This window comes from Chrysemys picta, chromosome 3 (genome assembly GCF_011386835.1).
Source record: "Chrysemys picta bellii isolate R12L10 chromosome 3, ASM1138683v2, whole genome shotgun sequence".
Classification (NCBI taxonomy): domain Eukaryota; kingdom Metazoa; phylum Chordata; order Testudines; family Emydidae; genus Chrysemys; species Chrysemys picta.
Window position 1 is genome coordinate 68,121,920 of NC_088793.1, and position 27,935 is coordinate 68,149,854.

The 27,935-nt window shown below is 41.8% G+C and overlaps 1 protein-coding gene and 1 long non-coding RNA gene across 13 annotated transcripts in view; one reads left to right on the plus strand and one right to left on the minus strand.

Annotated features, from left to right (window-relative positions):
* The window catches only part of SNX14 (sorting nexin 14), a 76,355-nt gene that overhangs the window by 1,506 nt on the left and 46,914 nt on the right, over window positions 1-27,935 (minus strand). For 6 of the 12 annotated variants that reach the window (XM_024103032.3, XM_005299673.5, XM_008165522.4 and 3 more), the window contains 11 exons: window positions 27,655-27,856; window positions 23,675-23,758; window positions 23,451-23,551; window positions 23,105-23,216; window positions 20,916-20,956; window positions 19,977-20,096; window positions 15,909-16,032; window positions 15,207-15,371; window positions 13,957-14,052; window positions 5,061-5,152; window positions 4,796-4,852 (listed from right to left, as the gene is read on the minus strand). In XM_024103032.3, the coding sequence (XP_023958800.2) occupies window positions 4,796-4,852; window positions 5,061-5,152; window positions 13,957-14,052; window positions 15,207-15,371; window positions 15,909-16,032; window positions 19,977-20,096; window positions 20,916-20,956; window positions 23,105-23,216; window positions 23,451-23,551; window positions 23,675-23,758; window positions 27,655-27,856 (1,194 nt within the window). Of the gene's footprint in view, window positions 1-3,006; window positions 3,220-4,795; window positions 4,853-5,060; window positions 5,153-13,956; window positions 14,053-15,206; window positions 15,372-15,908; window positions 16,033-19,976; window positions 20,097-20,915; window positions 20,957-23,104; window positions 23,217-23,450; window positions 23,552-23,674; window positions 23,759-27,654; window positions 27,857-27,935 lie in introns of all 12 variants that reach the window. The other 6 variants (XR_010599522.1, XR_010599521.1, XR_010599524.1 and 3 more) reach the window with 2 other exon arrangements.
* LOC135982265 (uncharacterized) lies at window positions 6,659-10,503 on the plus strand. Its single transcript, XR_010599532.1, has 3 exons — window positions 6,659-6,788; window positions 9,645-9,887; window positions 10,128-10,503. It is a non-coding gene; the product is annotated as an uncharacterized LOC135982265 (long non-coding RNA).

A 27,935-nucleotide genomic window follows, 5' to 3' on the forward strand; every position in this document is an offset into this window, starting at 1 on the left:
TAGAGAACTTTAACTACGCAGACATCTGTTACAAAAGTAATAGGGCAAAACACAATGTCCAATAAATTCTTGGAATGTATTTAAGACCACCTGTTTCAGAAGGTGGAGGAAGTAATGAGGGAGACAGGGAGGAATTGGTTGCGAATCTGAATGTAGAAAACAATCTGGGTGAAAGTGATCATGAAACGACAGATATCATGCTAAGGAAAGGAAGGCGAGAGAGCAGCAGAATAAGGACAATGGACTTCAAAAAAAACTTGGAGAACTGGCAGGTAAGGTCACAGGGGAAGAAAACTAAGGAGAAAAAGAATTCAGGAGAGTTAGCAGTTTCTCAGAGACAATATTTAAGGCACAATCGCATGATGAGAATAGCTCAATGTGAAGGAAAGAGAGGAAGAACAGTAAGAAGCCAATATGGCACCATCAAGAGCTCTTTAATGACCTGAAAATCCAAAGGGAATTCTACAAAAAGTGGACACAGACAAATAGCTAAGGACAAGTACCAAATACCACAGGAATGTAGAGATAAAATTAAAAACTAAGGCACAAAATGAATTACACCTAGCAAGGGTCATAAAAGGCATTAGTAAACTAAGGAAATGTGGTCTAAATGAAATTACTATAAGATGGGTGCACAACTGGTTGAAAGCCCATACTCATAGTTATCCATGATTCATTGTCAAACTGGGAGGACGTATCTCCTGGCATCCCACAGAGGGTCTCTGGAGCTTATTGTTAAGTCATCCAAAACCAAAGAAGGACCTTCGAATGCAGGTCGAGAAAGGTCTGGCGGACCTCTGGGGGAGCCCAGAGGACTGAAACCATGAACATCTTAAAGTAATAGCTGATGCCATGGTTCGAGCTGCTGAGTCCACACCATCCAAACTGTCCTGAAAATCAGTTCTGGTAACCAACTTACCTTCTTCCATCATTACAGTGAACTCCTGCCTGCAGCTCTCTGGTAACCTGTCCTTGAACTTAATGTTTTCCCAAAGCGTGATGTCATAGCGACTCAAGAGTGCCTGCTGGTTTGCAATCCTAAATTGCAGACTTCGCAAGGATTAAAGTTTGCGACCCAGCAAGTCTAGTCTTTTTGAATCTTTGCCTTTAAATGTTGATGCTTGGGTGTCCTTACCTCTCCTGCTGGTTAGTAGCTCCCATTACTAAGGAGCCTGGAGGAGAATGAGAATACAAGTGCTCATATCCTTTAGAACGGTCGTTGTACCTCCTCTTGGCCCATTTTGTTGTGGGATATGGGGCGGGGGGTCTACTCAAGTGCCTTAACTGGCTCCATAAGTTGCTTCATTAATCAGCAGAGCCATTTTAGAAAGGGCCATTGGTAACAATGTCCACTAACTTGCGAGAACTCTCACAGACCTCCTCTGCCTGAATGTCAAGAACAGAGGCTACCCTGGTGATGAAGAAGAGGCAACAGGATGCTGAGGTAGTGGCTGCTCTGTGTCTTACGGTGGAGAAGCCACACAAGTGACTTCCGGCTGCTCTCAGTACTGGGTACTGGAGAGCGTTGTCTGTAGTGCCATTTCTCTTGGTGCACCCTTGAGGAAACCAAACAAGGCAGGTAAAGAGAAGTCCTAGCAGGCAGGGGGATGCCCCACAGCATCCAGAATGGCCACAGATATGGGCCTGGGACTCATGCTTGACTGGGCCATTGCCCCTGAGGAGGCAGCCAGTGCTGTGACTACTGTAACACCCATGGTCTCTAGTTCTCTGACAGAGAACTGGCTGGGACACAGAAGAATGTACCCCCAAGTCTGACCCCTCAGACAATGGAGGAGCAGAGCCAGTCAGAATTGGGGATAAGTAGCCAGAATCCGGGGATGGTAGTACCGAGGATATCATTGCTGGCTTGCCTCTCGACTGCACTGGCTTTTGTGGAAGTGTGGGCTGTAGTGGTACCGCATGCTCCTGATGCGGTGACTGGAAGCCTTCCTGTACCACTGGGGATATTGACACTGAAAGGCTAAGGTGGTCTCCATATGCCTCTGGAGTGGTTGGTAGCGGTAATGATTCCTGACAAGGATTTTTCACAGGTCAGCCTCAATGGACCTGGCCAGGTTCCAGAGGCAGTGATCCCTTCTTTTTAGTCAATGATTGCTCTAGGGAATCCCTCCCTCCGCGTCTTTTCTAGAGCTTCTGCTTCGGCTATGGTACTGGTGAACTTGACTGAGGTACCCAGCTAGAGGAGGGTGTCTGCTTCTTCTGCAGCACCACAAAGATCAAAGAGCTGCAGAATCTCTGGTGGGGACTCTGCATCGAAGTTGCATTCCTAACACATTCCCAATGCAACGACTCCAATGGAGTGGAGAGTATGTTTATAAAATCTGCAGATGACACAAAGCTGGGAGGGACTGCAAGCACTTTGAAGAACAGAATTAGAATTCAAACCAACCTTGACAAATTGGAGAACCTGTCTGAAATCAACAAGATGAAATGCAATAAAAATAAGTGCACTTAGGATGGAAAAAAAATCAAATGCACAACTACAAAATGGGGAAAGCTGGCTACATGGTAGTACTGCTGAAAAGGATCTGGGGGTTGTTGTGCATCACAGATTGAATATGAGCCAACAATGTAATGCAGATGCAAAAAAGGCTAATATTCTGTGACATATCACAGGAAAGTTGTATGTAGAACAAAGGAGTTAACTGTCTTGTTTTGCTCGGCACTGGTGAGGCCTCAGCTGAAGTACTGTTTCCGGTTCTGAGTGTCACACTTAAGAAAAATGTGGACAAATTGGAGAGTCCAGAGGAGAGCAACAAAAATGATAAAAGGTTGGAAAATCTGACCTCACGATTAATTGCAGTTTTATTTGCACTGTTAAACAAAGAATACCAATTGAAATTTATTAAATATTTGAAAATGTAGAAACATCCACAAATATATTGATTTCAATTACAACACAAAATACAAAATATACAATGCTCACTTTATATTACAAATATTTGCACTGTAAAAATGATTAAAAAATAGTATTTTTCAATTCACCTCATACAAGTATTGTAGTGCAATCTCTTTATTGTGAAATGCAGCTTACAAATGTAGATTGTTACATAACTGCACTCAAAAACAAAACAATGTAAAACTTTAGAGCCTACAAGTCCACTCAGTCCTACTTCTTGTTCAGCCAATCGCTAAGAGAAACAAGTCTGTTTGCATTTACAGGAGATAATGCTGCCTGCTTCTTATTTACAGTGTCACCTGAAAGTGAGAAAGACGTTTGCATGGCACTTTTGTAGCTGGCATTGCAAGGTATTTACGTGCCAGATATGCTAAACATTCGTATGCCCCTTCATGCTTCAGCCACCATTCCAGAGGTCATGCTTCCATGCGGATGATACTCGTTAAAAAAAAATGCATGAAATAATTTGTGACTGAACACCTTGGTGGAGAACTTTATGTCTCCTCCTCTGTACTACCTGCATTTTGCCATATATTTCATGTTATAGCAGTCTTGGATGATGACCCAGCACGTTGTTAATTTTAAGAAAACACTTTCTCTGTGTGATTCATGAGTGGCTCTGGGAGCATTCATGCAATCTAGCTGTGTGTGGGGCTCCACATGCAGTTGTGCTGAGTGATAACAGTGCCGGGAGGGGTTTGCTGCTTGTCATTAGCAAAGCATTGAGAGAGACAGCCCAGGCTGGAGAGTTAAGGGGACACAGTGGTCCCACAGTCGCAGGCTGCACCCCAGGGATCCCGTCACAGTGAGTGTTCTGTAACAACAATGCTCCAAAAGCTAGGCTCAGCCTCTCTTTAAATATTGATGGGAGGAGCTCTCATTTTTTGTGTTCTTGCTCAGAAACTGAATGTATTTTTAGTTTTAATACAATTCCTCAACTGGACAAAAAGAAAGCCAACGCTGAACAGGGACCATTCTGTGGGTAACTGGTCGTAACTTGCTAATTTTTATAATGAACATAAATCTCAGATGTCTCAAAGTAACTCTGGCCAGACCAGACCAGACACTTGAGTCAAGATTTTTGCAAAAAAACAGTTAACTGATAACTAAGCAAAAACCGGATTGTAATTTCAGGGCTTTCCCTCCCCACCCACCCCCCCGCCACCATTTATTGGAGGGAAAGAAGAAGAGAGTCTCTTCAAGGCTCTTTCAAAAGGGGTAGAGGGAAGGGAATTTTTAGGAGGGAGGCTATATATGAAAATATCAGCTATGGGAATTAGATGGGTAGATTGGAGGAATGGGGGTGAAATCAAAATGTAATCCCCACACTAGAATCAAGCGACTGTCTTCTATTTTATTCTCCCCTGCTTTACTTGGTACTTTGGGACTCCAGATCTTATCCCTCATCCTGTGCCATGTTTTCCACCCCTCATATACCAGTTGCCTTTCTTCTGCCAGTCTCTCTTCTGCTGTCTCCCCCCACCCCGAATGCAACAAGCAGGATAAATTTCCCAAAGACAGCATCTGCAGAAATTTGACAGTCAATAATGACAAGGCATACAGGGATACCCCGCTGGCTGCCCCGCACAATTCCATTGGGGAGGCACCTCTACTTCTAGCACAACTTATAGGCCTCATGAGAAAAATTTTAATCAGCAAAAATTAAAAAGTTTGGCTTTGGAAGATCTGACGGCATCTTTCAACCTAACAAAATACAGACTCCTCAATGGAGTTAACCTTTCGATGGGTAATGATAACAGTGACTTTGGGATTTCATGTCTATCTGCTTGTGATTAATAGAGTGGACGAGTCTAAAGTGACTAAGATTAGAGGAGATCTATTCTGCAGCATTTATATGCATTTGTCATCACATACCTTATTGAGTTCTGGGAACAGTTCTTGTATCCCAATATCCAGCAGAACATAAGTCAACTAAAAAACAGAAAAAGTAGCTGTTGTAAAAGGGTCAAGGTCAGTTCTTATGACAGCCCTTTAAAACAACTATATTGCTCTTCATTTTTAATAATTAAAAGAGAATTTGCATTTACCTGGGATACACAAAAGATCACTGTAAGCCTTTATGAAACACGGCACCAAGCAGTAAGGTTTCTCATATAATTGTTTTCAGAATTAAAAGTACCTGCTTGTTAAGCACTGGCTGCTGCAGTCCATCAAACAGAAGTCTGATGCCTTCATACTTGGCGTCTTCTCCAATGCATTTGCCTATCAAATCTAGACCAGATACCAACACATACCAATCACAAAAAGCCATTACAAATTAGTTATGTCCTATAGTAAAGCATGGCTAGACCAAAATTCAGTGGATCATATCCTCAGCACCTCCAATGGCTCTAAACTTGCATGCTATAACTTTACCTTTCAAATGAATTTGTTTTTATAACCACAAAAGTTAAAAATCTTTCTGAACCCCTTTGATTATTCTATTTTAGTTAAGAATTAGCCAGAGTGTCTACTAAATGAATTTAAAGACGTAGAAGTGGAAGCCTATGTGTTCACGTTCTCAATATGAGAAAAATTATTCCTTTGTTAGCCAACTCACTGCAGCGATATACACATATATCTTTTTACTTGTAGTTTTACTTTCAATGGCCTAGAACTAAGTCACTGCCAGATTTCAGGTGAAAAAAATACAACCTGAGTTTACTGCTCTAATGCTTTGTGTAATAAAACATAGGTTCCTTATCTGTACATGGAGGTTCTTTGAGATGTGTGGCCACATCTGTATTGCACACGTGGGTATGCATGTGCTCCATGTACCGGAGACCAGAGATTTCTAGCAAGTAACATCCATTAGTCCATGCCTGCACAGTTACTCGCCTTCATGCTCCGTACTGAGGGTATAAGGAGAGGTGTTGTGATAAATGAAGGGGGAGAGCTCCCTTTTTTGGACACCCAGCCAGCCAGTTAGCTATAAAGTCCCTTTTGGTGGCTGCTTGCTTTACCTGTAAAGGGTTAAAAAGTCCCAAGGTAAAGAAAAGGGAGTAGGCACCTGACCAAAAGAGGCAATGGGAAGGCTAGAACTTTTTAAAAGGGGGGAAAAGTTTTCCCTTTGTCTCTCTGTTGGTCTCTTTGGGCTGGAGACAGGGGCAGCTGGAATGCTGTGTAAAGTTTGGACCAGGTATGAAAATTCATCGTCCATATTTAGAAGAATTCATTGGGACAGGGAATGTTTAGATAGATGCAATTAGGGTTATATTTCTTTTATTTTCTGTAAGGCTTGTAGACTCCTCTGTGCTAACTCCAGATGCTTTTGTTTACTTGAAGCTGAACTCTCAAGAAAGCTATTTTGGGTGCTTAATTTTTGGAATTGCTCTCTTAAAATCTAGCAAAAGCTTAAGTTCCAGATATATTTTATTTCTTTTTGTTTTTAATAAAATTTACCTTTTTTAAGAACCTGATTGGTTTTGTGTCTTAAAAGGTCCGTGCATATGTTTTTCAATTAGTTGGTGGCAACAGCTGGGTTTCCCTTTTGTTTGTTTCCCCGAGGGAGGAGTGGAAAAGCTGAGGGTTTCAGGGAAAACTTCCCAAGTGAGTTTTTCCAGGATTTGCAAGAGGCAGTTTTTCACGTGCGTGGTGGCAGGATTTACCAAGGTAAGGTCAGAGAAAAGCTGTAACCTTGAGAGTTTCATACAAGCCTGGAGTGGCAAGTATTAATTTTTAAAACCCTTGCGGGCTCCCACCTTCTGCACTCAAAGTGCCAGAGTGGGGAATCAGCCTTGACAGATGTGGACCAATGTCTCTCCAGTTCTTTCTCTTATCGCAAATCAGATAGGATCCAAAGCAGAAAGGAAGGAGGAAGGGGAGTGGAACACAGAGACCATACTTCTCGAAGAACCTCAGGCTACAGGTAAGTAACTTTCATTTCTTTGAGAGCTGGTTCCTATGTGTATTCAACATGTGGGTGATTGGTAAGCAGTAATCAAACAGGACAGGTGGTGTGAGGATGCAGTTACTATAGATGTCTATAATACCGCTGTCCCAACAGCTGCATCTGCAGAATAGGCCTGGACTAAGGTGTAATGTTTCAGGTATGAATGGAAATAGCATTTCTCCAAATGCTCTGCAGCAGGCAGCACCAAAGCTGGCATGCTCCAAAAAGAAACTTCACAAGCTCCAGGACTGCCTCATTAATAGGGAGGGCCATTCTCCCAGGGGCAGATGGCTGCAGGATATCCAACAATTTATGGATATTCTCCTGCAGGGAGAATGCCCAGGGAAGAAGCCACAGATTGCAAAATGTCATGGTAGACCCTGAAGTCCTCAGGCACCGAAGGAGAGGAAGAGCCAGGCACCGTTGAATTGTCTGAGGATGATGAATAGGCAATTAACTGCAGCAGGGTGGATCCCGTTCTTGGACTGGTGGGTCTGGATGGGACAACTCTGGAGGCTTCACAAAGGGAAGACTCACTGGTGCCTGAACCTGTGGGACATCAACGTCCCCCACCACAGACATGCCTAGTGATCTCACCTTGGAGTGAGATGAGGAGTGCAACCACCATGACCGAGGAGCCTCCCACAAATTCTATGGAGGCCACTGGGCATAATGAGAGAGCATTAGTGGCCAGTAGGTGCTAGGGCAGGGGGTCCTATCCCAACTGCCACACAAGTGCCAATCCCAATACCCACGATGCTCCATGAATGTTCCCAATGTGGGCTACGTGATGGAGAACGGAAGGAGGAAAATCACAACCTGGACACCAAGTCATCTCGGATTTCCAGGGATAAAAATAGAGCCAGCCCTGAGGGTGTGAGCTACTAGTCTGATTCATCTGTCTCCCAAAACCAGGGAGGGACTGGCACTGATGGTAGAAACTGTACCACCGACACCAAGTATGCCTCCGTTGTTTCTGGTGCTCAGAGTGGCATCAGCTCTGAAGTTAGCAGCAGTACTGATATATCTGATAATGCCAAAGTGGAGGGTGATGAGTGCTATCACAGTAACATCGGTGGTACAAGATGGTGCATGAAACCTGGAGGGTCTTGATTGGTCTTATGCGACCTTTTCCTCGGTGCACTTGATGTGGAGCAGCTCCTCCGTCTCTTCAGATAGTCACCAGCTCCAGAATGCAAACTGGCAGCACTCTCAGAACCTGACCTTGGAGTCAAAGCGGGCTGCATGGACTCTTTGAGCAGGTGCTGCTTTAGGCAAAGACCCCATGCCACCTAAGTCCATTTTGCAAACAATTTGCAAACCAAACACCATTCTTTGATGTGAGCCTCACCCAAGCACAGCAAACACCACGTGTGAGGATCGTTGTTAGGGGTAACACTAGGGAAGTATTTAACTCATCTAACGAACACAATCCAACACTAAGGGTACTAACTAACTATATACTACAGGGTAAGACCATGAAGAGAGATTGGGAGATCAAGAACCACACAGAGCTCCAACTCCAGCCACGGGTGGTAAGAAGCAACTGTGGGGGGATTAAGGCAGCACTGCCTCATATAGCCAGGGGAGGCGCTATGAGCATTAGGCACGAGCACTACCTCCTGTGGGTACTGCTAGGCAAAATTCTCCGGCTCCGGTGCTCTGGGCAGCGCACACACCTAAGTGGAATACACGGCTGCATCTACTCAAAGAACTGCTTCAAGTTGCCACCTTACAAATTTCCAGCATAGATACTTCTCAAAGAGATAATATTGAGGATGCCTGTGCTGTAATGGAATGGGCCCGCACCCCATCCGGCAGTGCATTATACGCCAGCTGCTAAAGAACGATATAGCCAGAGACCCACTTAGAGAGTCTCTGGGCAGATGCTTGTGCCCTTGATTGTTCCACTAGAGCGACAAATAGTGTAGGCCTTTTCGTAATTGGTTAGTTCTTTGCAGATAGAATGCTAACGCCCTTCCGATGTCGAGAGAGAGAGTAGTCTTCTCACTGGTTGCATGAAATTTTGGAAAGAATATTGATTTATTTAAGATAAGTTGATTTATGTGAAATTTGGAAATTACCTTAAGGAAGAATTTTGGGTGGGCACAAAGAGAAACTCTCTCATTATGAAATGTGGAATAGGGCAAGTCAGCTATGAATGCTCCCAGCTCATTCACTCTTCTGGCAGACGTGATGGTGACTAAGAAAGTGACCTTCATGGACAGGCAGGACATGGAACATATGGCCAGTGGTTCAAAGGGTGATCTGGTAAGTACTGAGAGGTCAAGATTGATGTCCCATAGCACCACCAGTGGGAAGAACCTAATGAGACCTTTCAGCAATCTGACTATTGTTAAGTAAAAACAAAACAGCCTTCCACGAGAGGATGGAAGGCATTGATTGCTGCTACGTGGACTTGCAGTGAGTTAATAGAAAGTCCCAATGTCTTGAGGGTAGTAGGTTGTCTAAAACAGCAGGTATTCCTGTTGATTAGGGGGATAATTAGTTCTGTTGTCTCCAGGTAGAGAAACATCTCCATTTAACTAAATAGCATTTTCTGACAGTCTCTTCTGCTTTGATTGAGATTATCTTGAACAACCTCCAAACACAAACATTCTAGGTCTGTTGCCCATCCAAATACCAAACCATGAGCTAAAAAGGGTCCAGGCTGAGATGTTTGATCTTGCATTCTCCTGAGTTAACAGATCCAGGAAGGGGTCGAAGCTGATGGGAGAACAGGTTGACATTTGTAAACAGCAAACAGAAATGTCTGAGCCAGTTGGGTGTGATCAGCATGGCTTGAGCTTTCTTGTGACAAATCTTTTGCAGAACCTGTGGGGAAGAATGGTATACCTCAGGTGGTCTGTCCAGGATAACAGAGCATTATCGCCCCTGGAGACCTGACCAAGTGCTGCTCTGGAGCAGTCTAGGTTGAACTTCTTGTTCGTCTGGGAGGCGAAGAGGTCTCAAAATGATGTTCTCCATTGAGTGAAGATTTTGTTCAGAACAGAATTGTGTATCTCACACTTGTGGTATGTGGGAGAGTGTCTGCCGAGACTGCGTGCGCACATGGTGAGTATGTTGCCAAGAGTGTGATGTGGTTTCCAATGCACTAGTTCTATAATTGACGGACTCTATACAGAGAGGAAGATATTTCACTCCACCTTGTTTGCTTATATAGAAGATCATCATCACGTTGTCTGACATTATCTGATTATGATGGAACCATGTAAGTGTGAGAAATGCATTGCAGGCTAGGCAGACTGCCCTTAATTCTAAGAGACCGAGTCTGTATTTTCTCTGTTTACACAGGTTCCCAAGGATGGCAGAACACAGAGCAGGGATAGGGTCACTGACTGGATTTCCTGACTAATCTGCCAGTTATGAGCTAATGGTGCAGGTAGGGGAAGCTGGTATAGCTGTTTTGTCTCATCTAGACTGCCACCACTGAGAGGACTTTAGTGAGGACCCCGGGTTCCGATGCCAGCCTGAATAGCAGTAATCTGAACTTGTAATGCTCTTGTCCTACCAGAAATCTGAAGAACCTTCTGTGGGCCAGATGAATGTCCATGTGAAAATAAGAATCTTTCATGCTGAGAGCCACGAACCATGTGCCCTTCTCTAGGGGGGACTTACTCATGCCAGCATGACCATGTGGAATTTTGATTTGCAAATAAAGATATTCAACTAACATAGGTTGAGAATGGGTCTCCATTCTCCTTTTTTCTTGGGAACTATGAAATATAGGGAGTAGAACCCTTTGTCTTCATGTTGAGGTGGCACTCATTCTAGTAGAGTGTTTACCTCCCAAGAGAGGATTTCCTTGTGAGAGTAGTCCCTGAGGAGGGCCCGGAAGAAAAACTTGACAATGTAGCCAGAGTGGATGATCTCTAATACCCACTTGTCTGTTGTTAGTGCCCTCCAGTTGTGGGCGAAAGGGGCCAGTTAGCAGTTTGGGGCGGGGGGATGGGGGGGGTAAGTAGGAAATTACATCAACAAGGGTACGCGGTTCTCGAGCATCCTGTCAAAAGTAATTCCTGGGTGGTGGGTGAGGTAGAGTGGCTGCAGCGGAGATGGAGGAAGTGCAGAGCTGGATCTTCGTAGTCTCTGCTCTTTCCATGGCAGTTTGTAAGAGAACTGGTGATAGAACAGCTGAGGGAGAGTTCTTGGCTTATACTCCTGTTTGTGGTATTTTCTCTTTGGAGCAGAGGATGGAGGGTTGTCCTGGAGTCTTTTAGCAAGTGTAAAGACTTGTTAGTCTTTTCATTGAAGAGATCAGACTCAAAAGGCAAGTCTTCAGTACTATTCTGGACATCCTTGGGGAACCCCTAGGAGTGAAGCCAAGATTCACACCTCATAACTATTGCTGCAGCTATAACTCTAGATATGGTATCAGCTTCATGAGGGCTTGGAATTGAGCCATGTCCTCCTGAGGGAGTTTGTCTTTGAGCTCCAAGAATTTGGAGTAATTTGTGAAATCTATTTTGCTAACAGGGCCTGGTAGTTAGCAATTCTAAAGTCAAGACTGGTGGATTCAAATACCTTCCTCCCTAGAAGGTCAAGGCGTTTAGCTCCTTTGTCTGCAGGGGGTGCCTTGGTGTTTTCTAGCCTGGATTTCACTGTGGCAACAGAGAAAATATGTGGCTACTATTAGAGAGTTGGGACCAGAGTGAGTAAACAGAAACTGCACCTTTAGTGGGTATAAAATATCGCCTTTCAGACCTTTTCGGGGGGTGGGGTGGGGCATAGGAAACAAGAGTATGCCGAACTGCCTTGGATGATTCAATAATGGCCTCGTTTATTGGGAGAGCCATCCAGCTTGGGCCAGAGGGCTTCAAGATATCCAAGAGCCAATGCTGCATAACATGGATTGCTTCAAGAGGAATCTGGCACTTAGCTACCACCCTCTGCAAGACCCCTTGGTACTGCCTGTGATCATCAAGCAGAGATGGTGAAGATGGGGCAACTGCCTCATCAGGTAAGGAGGATGAAATACCTATTGGTACCTGTGGATCTGGATTGATTTCTTCCTCTGCATACTTGAAAAGAGCCAGCTGGTGTCAGCGAGGAGGAGAGGGTGCAGTGGGATTCATGTTCAGATCTGGAGTGCCTAGCATAAGGATCCTGTGGTGCCCAATAGGGCCAATATGAAGAGTCAACAAGCTGGGGGGGACTGCAAGGCATTGGGTACCATCAGTCCCCTAGGTTGTGATATCCAGGTGGAGGATGGGTCCAAGACCTCCCAGAGTCTGTCCAAGCTAGCCTCCCTATGTGTCAGGAACATCAGATTCTGATAACGAGAAGGTAGGTTCTGGTTCCACTAGCGATACCGGTGGATGAATGTGCCAACTTGTGAATGTATCCACTTCTCTTCAAAGGGGTTTCTTCCTCTGGTGTCACGATGTCCCTCAGGAGGGCTGGACTAAAAAGGACAGAAGATTGAGGGTAAGGTAGAGTGAAAGAGAACTGGATAAATTCATGGTGGTTAAGTCCACTAATGGCTATTAGCCAGGACGGGTAAGGAATGGTGTCCCTAGCCTCTTTCTGTCAGAGGATGGAGATGGATGGCAGGGGAGCGATCACTTGATCATTGCCTGTTAGGTTCACTCCCTCTGGGGCACCTGGCATTGCCCACTGTCGGTAGACAGGATACTGGGCTAAATGGACCGTTGGTCTGACCCGGTACGGCCTTTCTTATGTTCTTATGAAAATATCCTCTGGAGAGGTATAGGTTTCAGGCCATCCCAGGGCATGAGGTGTCCCAGTGATCAGGACTGACTGCTCCAGTGCGTCCAATGTTACGGTAGTCAACAGATCCTTCTGGGAGCAAGTTACTACTGTGGAAGAAGAGTTCAACCTGGAGTTCCCAGTTGGTGTCAATAGGTGCTGATCTTTTGTATAGCTGTAGCCACAGTTGGTACCAATAGATCCTTTCTCTTAAACACCTTACCCTCATGGTTGGAAGGTTTAGGTGGACCTAAGTCTTTAGGACCCATACATTAGGACTCACCTGACTGGGCAGAGTCAGGGAGGGATCCTTTTTTGTAGGAGCATATTTGTCTTTGTGTTTATGAGAGTGTCCCTTAGTCGTGTGAGAGGCTCAAGGCATTGATTCCTTGGGCTTAACAGCTCTGGCATCTGCTCCTGAACTCTTGCTCAGAGGGGCACCACTCTTAGACTGAGGCCAATGAACCAGGGGATCTCCTTGGCCTGGATTCTACTGGGTCTCATGGCCTTTTCCAAGGGGTACTTCCTCAGTCAAAGTTCTCATGCCACATGGGTCTGGAGAGAGAAAGAGGGATAGATGCTGCAGTTGGCAGAAACGTGAGCCTCCCCAAGACAGTAAAGGGAGCAATGTTGTTCAGGGGAAACTAAACTAAACTATAAACACACTAAGAATACTAAAACTATATACAATTGTATGTCCAGGTTTTTGAGTGACGATGCAAACATAGCTTTGGACACAGAGGATTCCAACTCAGGCCATGCACTGGTGTAAGAAGGAACTGGCATCAGTTTGCACCAACCCATATATCCTTGATATGGAGCACAAGGGGACGCATTCAGACGCAGACCAATGGATTCTACTTGCTAGAAATCTTCAGTATCAGGCGCACGGAGCTCATGCATACCCATGTGCAGAACACACAGAGACCAGCACTCAGAGAACAACTTAATTACATTTGCAATGAATTATTATTGGATGACCTCTAATCACAGGATTTTTTCCCTAATTTATATAGGGAAAGTACAGCTCACATGAGATTCTTCTTCAGGTTTTCACTGCAGCCCTGCTTTTTACCCAGTTTTCAGCTGGGCCAAATGTTATTCAAAGAAGCGGAGTGACTTGCTCAAGATCAGTGTCAGTCTCTTATCTGGTTCAGATCCCACGCTTCTCCTGACCTGCACAGTGTCATTATTTAACCATTACACCAAAGGCCTAGGGGTGCGAGTAACCCTCGTTAAAACTATGAAAGTTTGAAAATGAAAGTCTCAATAAGCAGCAGCATTTTAGGTAACTCTTTAAAATCTCAGCCAGATAACTACTTTATGGATTGGAAAGTTAGCCCAAATATAACATTCATGCTATGTGCCTGACTGAAGGATTAAAAAGCTTATATAGGTCATATAAATGTGGAACCTGGAATGTATCTCATCATTTCTTCAAAGGTCTGTTTTGCTCGTTTCTGTTTATCTTGAAGAGAGCGAGGTTCAGTATTCTCACAAAACACAGCATCTGTAACAACCAAAGGAACAAAAATGGCATTTAGGAGTTGGTTTTCAGTAAAGTCGTACATTGTGTATTTAACTAAAAACAGATAGTAGGCTTTTGGATGTCTTCAGAATTAGATTTCTCTTTTCCATATGATCTTAAGTGGAAGTAAGTTCTAACCATGCCAGTTAATAGCCTGATGTCTTCTTGTTCTGCTCATATCCAGAAATACCCTATCTGTGTGGAATACAATATAGTGTTTTGCCAACTCATTTCTTGTGTTAAGCCGTTTTTAAAGAGCATCATAATTCTGCAGCAGCACACAATTCTGGCTAAATTCCACTGTAGGTTAATTATATGCTACTTAACTATAATTCCCCTGTACTTATAATTGTATAAAGATATTCTTCACATTATGTCAAACAGCTCTGCAGTACTGATGGGGCCTATTGCAATGGCTATATTTTCTACAGAGGACTAAAAATATTTACAGTGTTCATGAGCAGCTACCACTTTTGGTTTTAGTAACTCAAAGCTACCTCGCTTTATTTTCATTCATTCACAATACCTCTTTGGGAGCTGTAATTTTCATAACTAGCCTCCACCCAAGTTATTTTCCTAAATATGCCAATTTTGTTCAGTCTATGGTCAATTGGTACTTGTTAGCTAGCAACTGTGGGCTTCATTTTCTCTGCCTTCCCTCCACCCTTATAAAGAAAGGGAAACAATTAAAAAAAACTAGCATTAATTTTCCAAAAAAAGATTAAGATACAACACAAGCTTTAGGAATTTCCTACACTCAATATATCTACTGCATCATTAGCTCCACCATGTTGATCATCAGTCTTTTAGTCTTCTATTCCTTGCTCACTATAAGCCTTAGATTATTGTTCACAATACTTACTTCTATAATAAAGTATCAAGGATGTGCAACAAAACCAAATTAACACTGTGCAGAAACTGACTTTTGGAATTTTTTGACTCATTTAGGTTGCATAAGTGTTCTTTTTCACATGTTGCATTACATAGTTTGCAAAGCACTTTGGGTTGCTCACAAAAAAGGTGCTACAAGTATAAAACTAAGTCATCAATATCTTATAAACAAGAACCACTGCAGTTTAAACATGTACAAGAAGCACATGATAAAATAAGAAGTATTTGCATGACTTTTCACTAACCTCTCAGGAGTGTTATCAGTGATACCAAGCGGTGCTCCTGAAATAGCTGTTCTAATTTGTACTGTAGATAGTAGTCTGTGTACATCTCCAATGTGTTTTTGAAGAGAATTCTTCCCCCCATCAAGAGGTGATGCAGCCAGTCAGGAACATGGAAAACAACTCTACCTGCAAAGTTATTATTACACATATTAAGAAGGCTCCCATCATCATGGTACCTTGCTTTATTTCTTAAAAAGTGTGCACATTGATATTTCCAAAAAAGAGATAGCTAACTTCATGCAACCTGACCCCATTCCCCCCACCCTATAGCAGATCATTTAGCTTTTAAATCTGTTTGTGTTACATTTTACTACAAAAATACCAAGTGTTGGTATTATTTATTTAAATTCGAGTGGCCACAGGAAGACATGGTCTACACCTCAAGCAGCTTACACTCTAAATACAAAAACAAAGTGTGTGGGGGAGGAGGAGGAGAAAGGGATACAACATGCAAGCAGAGTGATCAGAGTGATACTGCTACATTTGTGACACCCCAATAGTAAGAACTTTAAAAACAGGATAGCGTCCCTAACTGGCATCTTCCTTGTTATAACAAACTGTAAGCTTTAAACAAACTTTTCAAACAGCACATTAATCAAACACCCTGAACTTTTGCACCTCTGGTACACTTCATACAGAGTACAAAAAGAAATAATTTCTTACCAACATACATTAAGTAGTCATAGACTCCTTCTACCGTTATCATCTCTATAAAGTAGTTTTGATTTTGTCTTCTCTCTGTATTCTCAGAGCGGTTTGCATTATTCTTGAACAGATCATTGAAAAGCTAAAATAGAAACATTAATTTGTTTGTTTTTCAACATGTAAAGAAAACTAGAGTAAAAACAATCAGTACTAAACAGTTCAGACTGGTCAGATTTTCAATGGAAAAGACTTTAAACTGTTTTTCAATGGAAAATTTGATTTCAACTATGAAATTTTCAAGAGAAGATGTTTGCTTTCCAAAGAAAATTTCAACATTTTGTTGAATGTTGTAATGGGATATACTGGCCCTTTAAGAGTAGAGGGGGCCAGAAGACTCCATTCCAGGGAGATGGAACGAACAAAGGCCCAGGAAATGGCCTGGTAATGGAGCAGAGGAAGCAGTCCTGGGAAATTAGGAGCTCTCCTGGGGTTTCCCCACCATCCACTGTTCCATTCTGGGCCTGAGATCAGGAGCTCTGTAACACTGGGTGAGACTGTGCTCCCCTCTCTTCCAGCCAATCGGGAGGAGCTCTTTGGAGGAGGGCAGTATATAAACTGTGTTCTCCCTCAGAACTGAGAAGACATTGACAAGAGAAGGAAACCAAAGCCAGAAAGCTAAACTCTAGGGAAAGCTATGAAAAGTGACCCTCTGAAGAACAGACTGTAGCAAATGAAGAGCTCTGCATGGATGGCAGAAGAGCCAGACATAAGTGTGAACCTCTGGATTATAGTGATGGACATTTTTGGTGGGACTGTGTGTGGTCATTAAACCAGCCCCAAGTGGCGGACAGTAGGACTTCTAAGAAAGGCTGCAGGGAGTCTGTAAGGGACCCCAACAAGGGAGAACAGAGGAAGGCTGTTGCAAAGGGCACTGTGGCCACAAGGGACCACTCATTAAGCAGCAGCCCTGTTACAAATGCCTCCAAACCAATATATTGCAGCTAAAAAATAAAATATTTCAATTCAAAACAAGCATTGCAGTGATTTATGGGAATTGTATTTTGATTGCTTTATGCTCTCACTCTCCCCTCTGGTCTGGGTTCACTGGAAAAACTATACTTCTCTTTTATGGCCTAAGAAAGTCTCAGACAACTAAACAATTGCTTTGGAGGTTTTAAACTAGCCCCTTTCAAATTAACCACTAGAAATAGCAGGGACCACATGTATAAAAGAGTGCCTTAAGACAAAATGCAACTTTACTCTTTGGAGAATTACTTGAAGAGTGATAAATGTATTAGAAATCCTAAATAACTGACTTATGACTATAAGTAAATATAGAAAAATCAGTAAGATGCCTTACTATGGTATAACTGGTAGGCCCCAATACAAATAATAAATAATCATAACACTTATCCATGTCAATTGCTTGCAAGACTGCAAGTGTACTTTGTGTTCATTACATTTGGTAAATATGAGCCTATAATGCAATGCATTGACAAAAAGAGCTACACCTCTACCCCGATAAAACGCGACCCGATCTAACACAAATTCTGATATAACGTGGTAAAGCAGTGCTCTGGGGGGGCGGGGCTGCACACTCCGGCGGATCAAAGCAAGTTCGATATAACGCGGTTTCACCTATAACGCGGTAAGATTTTTTGGCTCCTGAGGACAGCGTTATATCAAGGTAGAGGTATAATATACTGAGGTGTATTAACAGGAGTATGATACAGAAGACACAGGAGGTAATTGTCCCACTCTACTTTGCACTGGTCAGGCCTCAGCTGAAGTACAGATGTGGACAAATTGGAGAGAGTCCAGAGGAGTTCATGAAAAATTATAAGAGGTTTAGAAAACCTGCCCTATGAGGAAAGACTGAAAAAACAGGCATATTTAGTCTTGAGAAAACATGACTGAGGAGGAACCTCATAACATTCTTCAAATATTTAAGGGCTGTTACAAATAGGACAGTGATCAATTGTTCTCCACCTCAACTTTGTGTACTGCTTTCAGTGATCAGCTTAATCAGCAGCAGCAGAGATCTAGGTTAGATTTTAGGAAAAAATTATAAGTAGGGCTGTCAAGCGATTAAAAAAGTTAATCACGATTAATCGCACTGTTAATAATACAATTCCATTTATTTAAATATTTGTGGATGTTTTCTATATTTTCAAATATATTGATTTCAATTACAACACAGAATACAAAGTGTACAGTGCTCACTTTATATTTATTTTTTATTACAAATATTTGCACTGTAAAAAAAACAAAAGAAATAGTTTTTTCAATTCACCTATATAAGTACTGTACAAATGTCGAATTATGTAAAAAAAATAACTAAATTCAAAAATAAAACAATATAAACCTTTAGAGCCTATAAGTCCACTCAGTCCTACTTCTTGTTCAGCCAATCACTCAGACAAACAAGTTTGGTTACATTTGCAAGAGATAATGCTGCCCACTTTTTGTTTACAATGTCATCTGAAAGTGAGAATAGGTATTTGCATGGCACTGTTGTAACCGGTGTCGCAAGATATTTACGTGCCAGATGCGCTAAAGATTCATATGTCCCTTCATGCTTCAGCCATCATTTCAGAGGCTACTCATCCATGCTGATGACGGGTTCTGCTCGATAACAATCCAAAGCAGAGCAGACCGACGCATATTCATTTTAATCATCTGAGTCAGATGACACCAGCAGAAGGTTGATTTTCTTTTTTGGTAGTTTGGGTTCTGTAGTTTCCACATCTGAGTGTTGCTCTTTTAAGACTTCTGAAAGCATGCTCCACACCTCGTCCCTTGCAGATTTTGGAAGGCACTTCAGATTCTTAAACCTTGGGTCAAGTGCTGTGGCTATTTTTAGAAATCTCACATTGGTACCTTTTTTGCATTTTGTCAAATCTGCAGTGACAGTATTCGTAAATCAGACTGCTATAACATGAAATATATGGCAGAATGCGGGTAAAACAGAGCAGGGGACATACAATTCTCCCCCAAAGAGTTCAGTCACAAATTTAATTATGCACTGGTGGCTTTTTTTTTTTTTTTTTAAATGATCATCAGCAGCATGGAAGCATGTCCTCCGGAATGGTGGCTGAAGCATGAAGGGGCATACGAAAGTCTAGCGTATCTGTCACGTAAATACCTTGCAACGCCAGCTATAAAAGTGCCAGGCAAACGCCTGTTCTCACTTTCAGGTGACATTGTAAATAAGAAGCAGGCAGCATTATCTCCCATAAATGTAAACAAACTTGTTTGTCTTAGCGATTGGCTGAACAAGTAGGACTGAGTGGACTTGTAGGCTCTAAAGTTTTACATTGCACTCAAAAACGAGAGTTATGCAACAAACAAACAAAAAATCTACATTTGTAAGTTACACTTTCACGATAGAGATTGCACTACAGTACTTGTATGAGGTGAACTGAAAAATACTATTTCTTTTGTTTATCATTTTTACAGTGCAAATATTCGTAATAAATAATATAAAGTAAGCACTGTACAGTTTGTATTCTGTGTTGTAATAGAAATCAATATATTTGAAAATGTAGAAAAATATCCAAAAATATTTAATAAATTTCAATTGGTATTCTATAGTTCAACAGTGTGATTAATCATGATTAATTTTTTTAATCTCAGTTAATTTTTTTTTAGTTAATCGCATGAGTTAACTGCGATTAATCAACAGCCCTAATAAGGATAGCTAATTGCTGGAACAGGTGACCCAGGGAGGTGTGGAATCTGCATCACTGGAGGTTTTTAAGAGCAGGTTAGACAAATACTTCAGGGATGGTCTAGATATACTTGGTCCTGCCTCAATGCAAGGAGCTGGACTAGATGACCTCCGAGGTCCCTTCCATCCCTATGTTTCTATAAATTACAAAGACTCCAATCCATCCAGGGATAAACATGGAGGTCAGCAGTACCAAGATGAATGGACACTGGAAAAAAGGAAAAACCTCCACCCCTCAACCATAAGAACAGACAATAAACATAGGCACTCAAACTATCATCTTTATAGCTTCTCCCCTTTACTCTTCACATTCTCAGGTAAGGGTCAGTATTTCCCCCTCTGTAAATTTACTGCACCTTCTTGTTGTTTTCAGAAGTGGGACTGAGAATTGTAAGCTCTGGTCTACTTGGTTTAGGCTTGGGAGATTCACAGGAGTTAATGAAATTCATGATGAATGGCTCCAAATGCTGACCTTTCTGAAATTAAATACACAGTGAACAACAGTGATAGTTAAATAGTGTGACAAAGTTCCTCCTCTATCTTGGTGGGTCCTGCGCTTTTTGGCAGATTTTCTTGTGTCAGAGATTCACCATGTGGGTTGGGGAACAGCCCAGAGACTTCCCCTCTGGTAGAACCCACAGTCCAGGTCAATTGGGAGGTTAGGGGGGAATCCGGTCCCACCCTCTACTCCGGGTTCCAGCCCAGGGCCCTGTGGACTGCAGCTGTCTAGAGTGCCTCCTGGAACAGCTGCACGACAGCTACAACTCCCTGGGCTACTTCCCCATGGCCTCCTTCCAACACCTTCTTTAGCCTCACCACAGGATCTTCCTCCTGATGTCTGTTAATGCTTATACTCATCAGTCCTCCCGCAGCACACCCTCTCACTCCCAGCTCCTTACACCCACACCTTGCTAACTGGAGTGAGAGCCTTTTTATACCAGGTGTCCTGATTAGCCAGTCTGTCCTAATTGATTCTAGCAGCTTCTTCTTAATTGGCTCCAGGTGTCCTAATTAGCCTGCCTGCCTTAACTGGTTCCAGCAAGTTCCTGCTTGTTCTGGAACTGCCCCTGTTACCTTACCCAGGGAAAAGGGATCTACTTAATCTGGGACTAATATATCAGCCTTCTACCACTCTTCTGTAGCCATCTGGCCTGACCCTGTCACAATAGTTAAAAAAAGTGACAGTTTCCAAACTAAAATTTGTGCTGAAGCAACATGTAGCAATCTGTCAGTGGACAGTTAAAGATACTAACTATAGTCACAGCATAGGCTACTGAGACACAGTATATACTCACCTCTTTCATTAGCTTTCCTGGAACAGATTTTATAATTTTCCCTACAATTAAGAACAAAAAAGTATATATTACCACATGCCCTTCTGAATATCATGTCTGATATCTATTAGTATCCCTCTGTTCTCCTCTCCTATCCCACTTCCCCTTATCTGTTTTGTCTATTTAGACTAAGATCTCCACGGCAAGGCCCATCTTTTACCATGGATATATAACGTTTCTGACAAATATTTGCTGGGGCATTTAAGAGCTATTGTAATACAAATGAATAATAAACCATGATATATAATAAGCTATATTAAATTATAAATTTCACAGAAGTGAAGCAAGAAAAAAATGAGACTGTGTGTAGGTTATCATGTCAGTCTGAAACGGATTAGCTTACACCATTGAGATCTATTGCTTCATTTTAAGTATCATTGCACAATCTTTTGAAAGAAAATTACTTTGAAATGATATGGAGTACATACAAGAAAATTATGAAATTTTGGATGAATCAGACTTTAAAAAGGAACTGAGTATGTAATACCTATCAGCAAAAGATATTTTAAATCACAAACACGAGAAAGATTTCTTTATGAATGTGAAAACTAAGTTCCATAGATTTTCCTCTGTAGTTTTCTAAAGGACCATGGAGAGATGAACAGCCTTATCTCCATTAGTGTGGATGGGTGGCATGTGACGATAAGAAAAAAATAGCAAGAGGCATCCTGAGGGTGGAGGGATAACAGGGACACAATACGAAAAAAAACTAAACTGTTCAATAATTTAGGTGCCAATGATTTTTCTGTTTGAATGATCTGGATAAGAATAATTTTTCAGTTCTAGTCACTAATGATTCAACCCCAGTTTTCCAACACCCATTTCCTTATTCTCTGCAAGCCTTTAGCACACAGGAAAGTCCTAAACCTCAGACTTCTGAGACAGTATTTACTCTCCTCTTTCCCAGTAACAAGAGTCATCCAGTCTGCAGATACTAGTGAAATGCACAATGTTGCAAGTTCAAGAAAGTACTCCTGTTAGAATGGATTGACAGGATTGGGGAGACTGTAGACCTAGTCTTAAAGCTACCCACATTAACCTGAATAAGAATATCAGAAGCACAACAGAACAGTTTAAAGGTAACAAAAATGAAAAATATATTTAAAACATATAGTTTAAAAATATTTAAAAAATTAAATATCCAATTCAATAATTATGATTTTCTTATCTTTAAATATTATAAAAGGGAAATTTAGCGAAGACTTTATATATCATTACATCAACATTTCACAAGGTTTCTGGTCAGAGGTTAGTAATTTTAAGACTGTTGTTGTGACAGGATATATGTCACATCTCATAACAAACTAACCTCTGATCAGAAACCTTGTGAAATGTTGAGAGCAAATGTATGTTTGGGGAGGTATGGCACCTAGCTTGGGACCAGATAAGACATGACTCTTCAGAACACCTGAAACATTCTCCCACAATACACATTTGTTTGGACATCTTGTTATATCAATAGGAAAAAAAACCATTACTAATGAAAGAGAAGCTCACAATTGCCAAAACATAAAAAATGGGCCTACAGCTAAACAGGTCATCAGAAGAAACACAAATTACCATCTTGTTTAACTACACAGGATACTGTGTTGAATTTAGGACACCATGTTATACAATGGACACGAAATTGACATTAATTCTGGCAGTTCTCAAATTAACTTAAATAAGGCCGACCAGCTAACATTCAAAGGTAAGTTAAATCAATACACTGCCTCTATCAACATTAAAAAAACCCCCAAACAAACAGCTGTCTCCTTGGATTGATTCTTGAAAAATCAAATCTGGGCTAATGCCATTCATCATCTTGAATTACTTGAAGACGTAGAGGATCTGATCTCCATGAGCAATGGATTTTGGAAGTACTGGGCTTAGATATTCAGAAGGCATCCATATGCAGACCAGATTTTCCAAAGCTTCACAATACTTTCCCTTCTGGGAATGGATAGGAATGTAAGCATCAAAATATCTGACTGTTGGAAAAGTGACTGGATTGTAACAGCTGTATAGCAGAAGAGAGACATCACGTTTCACACACCCAGAACTTATAAAAGTCCAGTTTCTCAGTATTAATGGGCCCTCACTTAATTTGGTGCATTACAGTTTCTACAAGAGTGCTATTTACCAGAATAAAGAGCAACTATGTTACCTACCAAGATTTACATCAGGCAACATTTTATCGAGAAATTGCGTCTCTCCACCATTCGGAGACAGAAAGTCAGCCAAAAGCTGGCTGTTACTCAGCTCTGGATGTTGCAGAAGTTTCTTTGGGGGACATAAAAGAAAGAGTAGATGAAAGAAGATTCTTAAAAACTAGGTTCTCTATAGTAACAACAACAGATGTTCAAAACAGTGCTATGGTATCCTAGAAATTATACATTCATCCAAATACTTTCATTTTTATTACATTTGGAAAAAAATTGGAGTGTGTTAACCTTTATAAGCTTCACAATTACACAATCTACTTAAAAAATTGAACGACAGTAGATTGTCTTGTACCTGCAGGTACTCCTGAAACTCTTCCCTCTTTGTCTTTAAGAATTCATAGTTCTTTGGACCAATGATCCTTTTTGATGGAAGTTGAGCATCAGTAAAGGTACCTATAAATTAGTAAAAAGTCAAGCAGATTCATTTATTCTTAAAACCAAAAAGAAACATTTTAGTATCTTAAATTTCTGCTCAATTCTAAAAGGCAATCACTGAAGTAGGAAGTGAAAACGTACCATGAAATTCTGTTAACTTTGACTCAAGCACATAAAATTCAAGGTATCTTCTATAGACAGACCAGCGTTCAGGTTCATGTCCAACTGAAAAAAATAACAACCACATATTGAAAGTAATATAAGTTCCTACACCCACCTGGGAGAGTAATAAAGAGTTAAGAACAGCAAATATACCACAGAGTACAGAGGAAAAACCCTCAAATGTGAATTAGTACTGCCAGTATTATAACACTACTCTAGCCACATTTAGCTCTTTAAATAACTTAAGTACAGTAACTCGTCACTTAAAGTCGTCCCGGTTAACGTTGATCAATTAGAGAACATGCTCCTTTAAAGTTGCGCAATGCTCCCTTATGTTGTTTGGCAGCCACCTGCTTTGTCCACTGTTTGCAGAAAGAGCAGCCCGTTGCAGCTGGCTGGTGGGGGCTTGGAACCAGGGTGGACTGGCAGTCCCCCACTCCCCTAAGTTCCCTGTGCGGCAGCCGTCCAGCAGACTACCAATTGTCAGCTGTCCCTCCTCCCACTGCCACGTGCTGCACATGCCCTCTGCCTTGGAGCTGCTCCCGGGAGTCTCCTGCTTGCTGTGTAGGCAGGGGGGATGAGGGGTGCTAATGTCAGGGTGTCCTTCTCCCCCCTGCTTACCCCATCTCCATAGAGCGGGAGGGGGGACACGACAGGGCTCAGGATGGAGGGAGTTTGCTAGCAGCAGCTGCTGTCTCAACTTGCTGATCTACTTAAAAAGGCAATGTACTTAGATTGGGGTCAGCGTACTTAAAGAGGAAATGCACATCTCTCTCTCTCACACACACACACACACACACACAGGGTGTATCTCTGTCTGCCATGCTGTCTCCCCTCCTTCCATTTGTGTTGCCATGTAGCATGTGATGCTACATTAAAAATAACATGTTAACCCCTGAGGGCTCAGCGGAGTGCTAGTTCGTCATTTAGCACTAAGGCATTCCCTGGGAAATATTCCACCCTCCGACTCCACCACCTCAACCAAGCTTCACAATCATCATTGCTGTGTACAGTATTAAAATGTTTGTTTAAAACAGAGAGAGAGAGAGAGAGAGAGAGAGAGCGAGCGCGCGCATAATCTTTTGTCTGGTGAAAAAAATTTCCCTGGAACCTAACCCCGCCCCATCCCCCCCATTTACATTAATTCTTATAGGGAAATTGGATTCGCTTAACATTGTTTTGCTTAAAGTCGCATTTTTCAGGAACATAACTACGTTAAGCGAGGAGTTACTGTAGTGTTAAATCACATGAGCAGCCCAAGGCATGGTTGGTAGACAGGCATGCTACTATGAAGGAAATCTGTATCTAATTCAAGCTTGGGTCTTGCTAATTATCTCCTCTCAGTACAGGGCTCGTCCAGTCATCTCCACCAGCTGTTTGTCAAGTGCTACAAACAGGAAGAAGCCTCATTAATGCCAATTTGCATTTCTCTAAAAGGGGAGTTAGATTTTTTTTCTCCCCAAATATGGATGTTTTTTGAAACAGATGCTGAAATCCTTGGTTGCAAAGTAAATTTAAACTATTTCTAAGTTACCAAAAAATTTAATTTGCATAAGAAATCTACTTTAAAGTTTACAAGAAAAAGCCATGTTCCTGCTCTGGAATGTTTAATAGTAAATACCTATTTGTGCACTTGTAACAGTGTCCATCTGAAAAGATACCTGGGGACCAACAAATCTAGAATCATAGACTTTAAGGTCAGAAGGACCTGCCATGCTGTCTCCCCTCCTTCCATTTGTGTTGCCATGTAGCATGTGATGCTACATTAAAAATAACATGTTAACCCCTGAAGGCTCAGCGGAGTGCTAGTTCGTCATTTAGCACTAAGGCATTCCCTGGGAAATATTCCACCCTCCGACTCCACCACCTCAACCAAGCTTCACAATCATCATTGTGAAGTTTGGCCACAGAACGCAGGCCACAGAATCTCACCCACCCACTCCTGTAACAAACCCGTAACCTATGTCTGAATTATTGAAGTCCTCAAATTGTGGTTTAAAGACCTCAAGATGCAAAGAATCCTCCAGCAAGTGACCTGCGCCCCACGCTGCAGAGGAAGGCAAAAAACTTCCAGGCCCTCTGCCAATCTGCCCTAGAGGAAAATTCCTTCCCGACCCCAAATAGGGAGATCAGCTAAACCGTGGGCAAGACTCACCACCAGCACCCAGGAAAACATTCTCTGTAGTAACTCACATCCCACCCCATCTAACATCCCATCACAGGCTATTGGGCATATTTACTGCTAATAATTAACCATCAACTAATTGCCAAAATTAGGCTATCCCATCATACCATCTCCTCCATAAACTTATCAAGCATAGTCTTGAAACCAGATATCTCTTTTGACCCCACTGCTCCCCTTGGAAGGCTGTTCCAGAACTTCCCTCCTCTAATGGTTAGAAACCTTCGTCTAATTTCAAGTCTAAACTTCCTGATGGCCGGTTTATATCCATTTGTTCTTGTGTCCACATTGGTACTGAGCTTAAATAATTCCTCTCCCTCCCTGATATTTATCCCTCTGAAATATTTATAAAGAGCAATCATATCTCCCTTCAGCCTTCTTTTGGTTACGCTAAACAAGCCAAGCCCTTTGAATCTCCTTTCATAAGACAGGTTTTCCATTCCTTGGATCATCCTAGTAGCCCTTCTCTGTACCTGTTCCAATTTGAATTTATCCTTCTTAAACATGGGAGACCAGAACTGCATACAATATTCCAGATGAGGTCTCACCAGTGCCTTGTATAACGGTACTAACACCTCCTTATCTTTACTAGAAATATCTCGCCTGCTGCATCCCAAGACCGCTTTAGCTTTTTTAACAGCCATATCACATTGGCGGCTCATAGTCATCCTGTGATCAACCAGTACTCCAAGGTCCTTTTCCTCCTCCGTTACTTCCAACTGATGCGTCCCCAATTTATAACAAAAATTCTGGTTATTAATCCCTAAATGCATGACCTTGCACTTTTCACTATTAAATTTCATCCTATTACTTACTATTACTCCAGTTTACACGGTCATCCAGCTCTTCCTGTATGATATCCCGGTCCTTCTCTGTATTAACAATATCTCCCAGCTTTGTGTCATCTGCAAACTTTATTAGCACATTCCCACTTTTTGTGCCAAGATCAGTAATAAAAAGATTAAACAAGATTGGTCACAAAACCGGTCCCTGAGGAACTCTACTAGTAACCTCTTTCCAGCTTGACTGTCCACCTTTCAATATGACCCGTTGTAGTCTCCCCTTTAACCAGTTCCTTATCCACCTTTCAATTTTCATATTGATCCCCATCTTTTCCAATTTAGCTAATATTTCCCCATGCAGAAACATATCAAACGCTTTACTGAAATCGAGGTAAATTAGATCCACTGCGTTTAAACAAAGTAATATTCAAGAAAGAGTGAGTGGAGTTTGAAATATATTGCTGGTACATTAAATAGAACACACATTCAAGGTTTACCAACATGAATCACAATATTAACATTTTTGTGGGGAGGGAGTAATTCCTAAGCCTTGGTTTGAATTCTGAATAGACTGGACTCCTTTTAGAAGTAATTTGTCACAAGTTCCAGATACACCTCTATCCCGATATAACACTGTCCTTGGGAGCCAAAAAAATCTTACTGCGTTATAGGTGAAACCGCATTATATCGAACTTGCTTTGATCCGCCAGAGTGCGCAGCCCCACCCCCCCGGAGCGCTGCTTTACCACGTTATATCCGAATTCATGTTATATCGGGTCGCATTATATTGGGGTAGAGGTGTAATAAGTGACCATTTTTCCTTTATGCCCACATTACCAAAGACTTAAAATTCATTAGTAAGTCATTACTTTGATGCTAAAGTAAGTGTGTGTGTGTGTGTAGCACATCAGAACAGTCAGATAAATAAAGCATACTAGAACAGACATTTTGAGCTACATTTTTAAGTAGTTTTATTTAATCACAAGAAGTCCTACCTGCCCTTCTATCGTTTCTCTCCACATCAATACAAAACACAGGAATTCTCTCTTTTCTCTCCTTCTTTTCAAGGGAGGGATCATCAAAGAAGTCCACATATGGAATGCAAATTTTCCATGCAGCAAGGTTGCGTGGTGTATTGGGAGTGCTAACAGTCTCCACAGGAGAATCATCTTCCATTACCATAATGCCTTCTTCAATCTGCAGTGAAAGATTTAAGCATCAAGACCTCCCTGATCTGATTTTTAGTATAGGGCACAATTTTTAATTTTGCAGAACA